The 6,000-nt window shown below is 45.3% G+C and overlaps 1 protein-coding gene across 5 annotated transcripts in view; it reads right to left on the bottom strand.

Annotated features, from left to right (window-relative positions):
* Window positions 1-1,725: 1,725 nt before the first annotated feature.
* Window positions 1,726-6,000, bottom strand: part of EDA (ectodysplasin A) — a 215,302-nt gene continuing 211,027 nt past the window's right edge. For all 5 annotated transcript variants that reach the window (XM_045029917.1, XM_045029913.1, XM_045029914.1 and 2 more), the window contains one exon: window positions 1,726-4,972. In XM_045029917.1, the coding sequence (XP_044885852.1) occupies window positions 4,721-4,972 (252 nt within the window). In that variant the 3' untranslated portion in view covers window positions 1,726-4,720. The remainder of the gene's footprint in view (window positions 4,973-6,000) is intronic.

The following is a 6,000-nucleotide window of genomic DNA, read 5'->3' as shown; positions in this document are numbered from 1 at the left end:
AACTAGATGGCTGGCACTGCTTAGTCCAAGTCACCAAAGGTTTTGTTCCCAATGCTCCCAACAGCCACAGTCTGCTCTCAGAAGAGATAGCTGGAAGAGATGGAGGCACAGAATAATGAGACCAGTAGTACACTGCTATTTGTTTCAACAGTGAGTGAGCTCCTGTACGCACCAAATAGTGTTTAGCCTGCATTCAAACTTATTTTCAGCTTTTCTGCATTCCAAAAAGATTAGAAAGCATCTCAGTGAGATGCCTAGCCCGAACACAGCACTTGTGGATAAATCCTCAATTCAGTGGGGTGACCTTTAGACTACTATAAAATACACAGTTGCTTCTCTTTGCTCTAGAAACTTGTGGCAATGCTGCTGTGTGCTGGAGAATAGCAACAGGATTCTGTTTCGGGGCAGGAGGCAATGGGCTCTAAAACTGGAAAGACCAATAAGTAGCTGGACAGCTTTGGAAGCTTGACTCTTCACTGTCTCCCAAGAGGGATAAAAGGGCAGAATTGCTGAGATGAGGGGGTTCCTCCCAACCTGTAATGGCTCCCATGGTTGTGAGAAAAATTGAACCATCCAGCTTAATTTGTTCAATTCAGAATGCCTATCTAAACAGAAATGCTGGCACTCTTCCATCAAAGCATTTTAATTTCTAGTGTTCTTTAAGAAGAACATCGCAGCCCAGTGATGACCAGGCACGATTGTCAGTAGGAGCAGGGCTATCTGAGTCCTCAATAGGTTAAAAAGGCAACCTGCTTATCTGTATAAGAAAGGCACTTGGGGATAGCAAAGGCAGCAGGTCAGTCATTCTCTGGTAGCCAGCTCACAATTAGAGGCATCTACTGCAGATATTTGCTTCTTTTAACAATGGCCTGACTGTAGCAGCTTTTCCAGTTTCTCTAAAAATTGTCTCCACAGAAAGAGTTTTGGAGGTTTAAATTGTCTATTGTAAATCAGTAACCATTTGCTACTTTTCTGCAACTGGGGTCCAGCTAGCAATCAAATGACAGTTAAGGCTCACTGGTAAGGGCGGAGGAAGTAGATTGCCACTCAAAGGGAAAAGGCTGAGACACAAACAGGAAGGCAGCAGGGGCTGCATTTGCAGAGCACAGCACTACACACCAGAATTCCTGATATGCTCTACATTTGTCCATTAACAAAGCACTCCCTTTTCTCAACCTGATTAGCAACTGACGCCTGTCAGAACGGAAGACATCACAGTGGATGACTGAAGCAAGTCCCTGTTTTCCTTAGTATCTTGTTAAATTCTCTCACAGTGTCTCTTTTCGCCCTGGAGACTACAGTCTGGTCTCACACCTCTTCTGCTCAAGTCCTTTCTTTGCACCACCAGAAAATTAATCAGGGGCCCTGAGATGTCGCAGAAAGAATCCATGCTATAACCTAGGTCAGGGTGGGCAAACTTTTTGGCCTGAGGGCCACATTGGGGAATAGAAATTGTATGGTGGGCCATGAATGCTCACAAAATTGGGGTTGGGGTGTAGGAGGGGGTGAGGGCTCTGGTTGGGGGTGCAGGTTCTGGGGTGGGGCTGGAGATGAGTTTGGGGTGTAGGAGGGTGCTCTGGGCTGGGACCGAGGGGTTTGGAGTGGGATCAGGGCTGGAGCAGGAGTGCGGGGTCAGGTTCTGGCTGGGGGTGCGGGCTCTAGGGTGGGGCTGGGGATAAGAGGTTTGGGGTGCAGGAGGATGCTCTGCGTTGGGATTGAGGGGTTTGGCGTGTGGGAGGGGGATCAGGCCTGGGGCAGGAGGTTGGGGTATGGGGAGAGGCTTGGGGTGCAGGCTCCGAGTGGCTCCCGGAAGCAGTGGCATGTCCCTTCTCCGGCTCCTAGGTGTGGAGCGGCCCCTGACCCTCAAAGCAGGGCCATGCTGCGGCTTCCAGGAGCCGCGTGGTGCGGCCCCAACCCAGTGCCTCAGCTGGAGAGCCGGAGTAGGGCCGAGCTGCATGGTGTGGCCCCTAGCCTGGCACCCTGGCTGGAGTGCCAGAGTGGGGCCAAGCCGTGTGGTATCATCCCGACCCAGCTCCCCAGCAGGAGCTCGGGGACCAGCTTAAAATGGCTCGCAGGCCGGCCTGTAGTTTGCCCACCCCGACCTAGGTGAACTTATAATAAATTAAGTCATTTTAAGAATGTCATCTAATACTCCATTAATGAGATTTTGCTGCTAGAGAAGCCATTGGCTTTTCATTTATAAAAAGGCTCTTTATGGCTCAATTCACTCTCTCATGGAGTTACATTCACTTATGCCAGTAATGAATATGGCCCTTAACATACTATCAGAGTTCTTCAGGTCATGTGCTCCCCAATCTCCTGTGCTTGATGCTGTGGAACTCAAGTTATACTGAATTCACCATTTGGTCTAATGCAAAATCAGAAAAGGTGCATTCTACTAACTGAACATACAAAAAATTAAAGCTGATGAGGAAGGCGCTATTCTGTTCCTTCCGGAGTCCTTCATTGCTGTTCTATGTACATGCCAGGAGGAGTGCTAGACAGAGATACATGGTGCTTCCCACAGTGAGTGTTCTGCCTTTGCACAGATGGAATATTGCTGCTTAGTGGAAGCCTTATCATTCAACTCGGAATCATGGGGCCTAGCACAATGGGACACAAGAGCATAACTATCTCCATCATGCTCTTCCCTATCATTTCACTACTTTTGCTTGTCCCTAGTCTTGTCGTTTAAGTAGACTATATTTGAAAGTATACTTGTTAATGAGTTGGTTAACAGAGGTTCCCATCACAAACATTTCCCAATTTCATTGTTATCTGAAGAATGTGTCTTTCTAATCGATTCTGAGGGAAACAAACCACTGAAAACTAGTTAAATGTCCTAATGCTCATGCTAGTCCAACATGCTGAGGATGGAAAGGAGGCAGATCATATGAAGAAAAGAATAATAGGGAATTGTGTCATGCACTTATGGCATAACTATACCCCTCCAATGAGTAGCGAGGCCTGAACTCAAAGGCTAGTTCCCCCTATGATGAATTTCTCTCATAGGAATGGCAGTCTTTGGAAGGTGCTTTTCTCCTTATACATTGACATTGCTCATGATGAATGGGGAAGAACAGTGAAGCTAAGGGTACTCTGGGCTAAAGAGTACAGGTTGGCACCTTAGTTGGCCAATCCAATTCCTGCCTTTGTGGTGCTGCTGGAGGGTCATTTTCAAATGTCAATAGGTTATCACCGTCAAGTAGCCTTTACTGGTAAAGAGGAAGGTAGCACCAGGCTGTCTGTTTAGGATTTTCTTCCAATCTCCAGAAATTCATTTTTATTTTAATATATTGACTGAGCTATCACCCTCCCATATATAATCTGTATTTTTGGGGAAAGCTCTGTTCAAAGATGGCCAGTTTATTTTGAATAAAGCCCTTTCCTCTTCCCGAATTCAAGTACAGCTCTTGGATTTAGAGTTCACCAGTCAAATGGAAATAGTAGGAAAGAGCTGCTCAGAAAGCCTGAAGAAACATTCTTCTAATTTTTCCATTAATGCCTAAAAGGTACATTGGGACTAGAATCAGTTGAGTCCAGAGAAAAGAGAAGTGGGAAGGGTGTGTATGCGTTGGACCAAAGTTTTCAGTACAGGTCGTGCTGGAAAATAGTTAATCACCACTTATTACACTGTCTTTCTGATAGAGAAAGGCAGACAAGAAATGAAAGATTCTTCACTAGTATAGGAAAAGAATAAAGCACCTAGAACTCAGCACATAATTGCCAATAACAGAAAAGATTTCCCTGTTTGCTTGTATATGTTAATCTTAAAAAAACCCATTTCAATGGATGCTGCAGTGTGTGTGTGTGTGTGTAGCCGTGTTTGCAGCAGGCTGCACTACGAAGCCTATGTAAATATTTCCTCACATGCAACAAGTTAGTTTTGTAAAATCACAAGTTGCTGTTGCAACACCACCACTTCCAGGAAGTGCCCATTAGAGCAACTTAAACCTCTGGGCACATGGCAGGAGCTTAAAAGTACCAGTGGCACCGAAACATCTTGTGGTCATTGCTGCCTAGAGCATCTCAATGCTGGGCTTGTAAAATGGTGAGAGAGTTTTTTATGTGGTATCATTTTATTTTGTGACTATGTTTTAATGCTCATCAAATGCTTATTACATTTGCAGCTTGCTTCCAAGCCTCGTACAGAAGCACTCAACCTACTTATTCTTACAGCCCAGAGGATGAACACCACTGTCTAGGGCGCATTCTCACCTTTCACACTGCAACGCCATTGCCCTAAAACAGAACTCCCTCATAGGTGGAGAAACCCCACAGGTTTCTTGCCCTCAGTGTGCAAAGGCAGCAGTGCATGAGTGCCTAGAGAGAACAACTCATCAGAAAGTCTGTCTTTTCTCGCCTTCTGCCACTGCCATGGATGCTATAGCTAGTGCAACATAAAAGCAGGAAACCCATATCATTCTCACCAGAAATCTCTGGTGAGGACCACAGAGCAGAATATCAGTGCAGTAATACTTGAAACACTGAGGCAAGAAAGGACATGCTAGCCTTTCTTCCTCACAATGCTTTCTCAACTGCCTTTCCAATACAAGTCTCCACGCAAATCACAGGTGACCTTGCTCTTCCTGTATCCACGTAAAGAAATAAATAGCTCTGGATCAGTTTTCTTTGTGGCTGGATTATAGAACCCCCTCATATTCTTATGAAAAGCAGCACTGTGCAGTTCTGGGAGACTCCATGTATATGCCAAGTTCATCTAAGATGTTGGTGCGTCTCCTAGCCGTATGGCCCCAAAGAAAGTCGTGTGCTTGCTCATGTTGATGGAGATGTCAGCATGGACCATTTTCACTGCAATCTTCTGCCTGGCTTTGAGGAGGCAGACTCCAGCTGTGTAACAGGTGTTGAAGTTGGTCTTGCCTGTCTCAATACTCCGGGTGCATTGTAGGAATGGCTTTTCATCCACCACCACCTCATAGCTGGCAAAATCTGTGAAGTTTATGTAGTACACCTATGAAGCAGGAGGAAGAAATGGTGTTATGGAGAGGCAGAGGGTGTTTGTGCACCAGGAAACCACCCACTTCTTGCTGCAAATGTGCTCATGCATGTGCACCTTTCCTCATTTAAACACGGACCACTTCCATAGTCCCTCTATACCTACATCTACAGTGGGCTGGCTAGTTTTCAGGATCTCAGAGCCCCCTATAACCTGCCATTAATAATGCTCTAGGATGAGCTATCTGAGGTGCTTTCAAAGTCATCTGCTATTATAGGGGATACACAGACTCTTGAGCTCAGGCCTGGGCAGGTAAATGAAAGGGGAAATGATCTTCAAATACTTGGATTGAATGTATGATATTAATAAACCTGCTATTTTTAAGTCCCCCCCAGCAATTCTGTTACTGATTCAGGATATTTAAGTTTTAACCTTGTTTTATTTTTATTTTCCTGCAAAGGCTGTTCCACTCCCTTTAAAACATTGATATGAAGACTGAAGGATGTATGGTAGAACTCTGTATGGAGAGTGGTGATCTCAGAGGAGAATGGCAGGGCTCATCCATCTAATGAGGAGAAGCCGGTCATCCTGGAGGCAATGGGTATTTGTTAGTTTTCCATAGTCTGTGGACTTTCACTGAGTTGTACCCCATCCTGTTGATGCACGGCTGAAAGGAAATCCTGTCACTGCACAGACACTTCCCAATAGACGCTCATCTCCACCTCACTGCTAGCATATTGCCCCAAACAAAGAAAAAAGTTAGCTCTACTTTTTCACAGGACAAAGTTTTCAGTACTGAAATGCTGTTGCCAGCAATTGTCAGTGTGAGTTTAAGGGAACAATTTTACTCCAATTTGCCGCCTATATATTGGTGCCCAGCTCCATGGAAGAGACTCTAAGATTAACTCATTGATGTCTGGAATCTGCATTGCCTGCCTCGGAACTGTTACTTACAGGCAGACAAGTCATAAAAAGATGCAGCTGATACTATAAGTCTGGAGTAAAGCTATTTTAATTATGGAGCCTCATGGAAGCCCTTTTGT

Source organism: Mauremys mutica, chromosome 9, assembly GCF_020497125.1.
Source record: "Mauremys mutica isolate MM-2020 ecotype Southern chromosome 9, ASM2049712v1, whole genome shotgun sequence".
NCBI lineage: Eukaryota > Metazoa > Chordata > Testudines > Geoemydidae > Mauremys > Mauremys mutica.
Note: the sequence above shows the minus strand (reverse complement) of the source record. Positions and strands in the feature narration are given on the sequence as shown.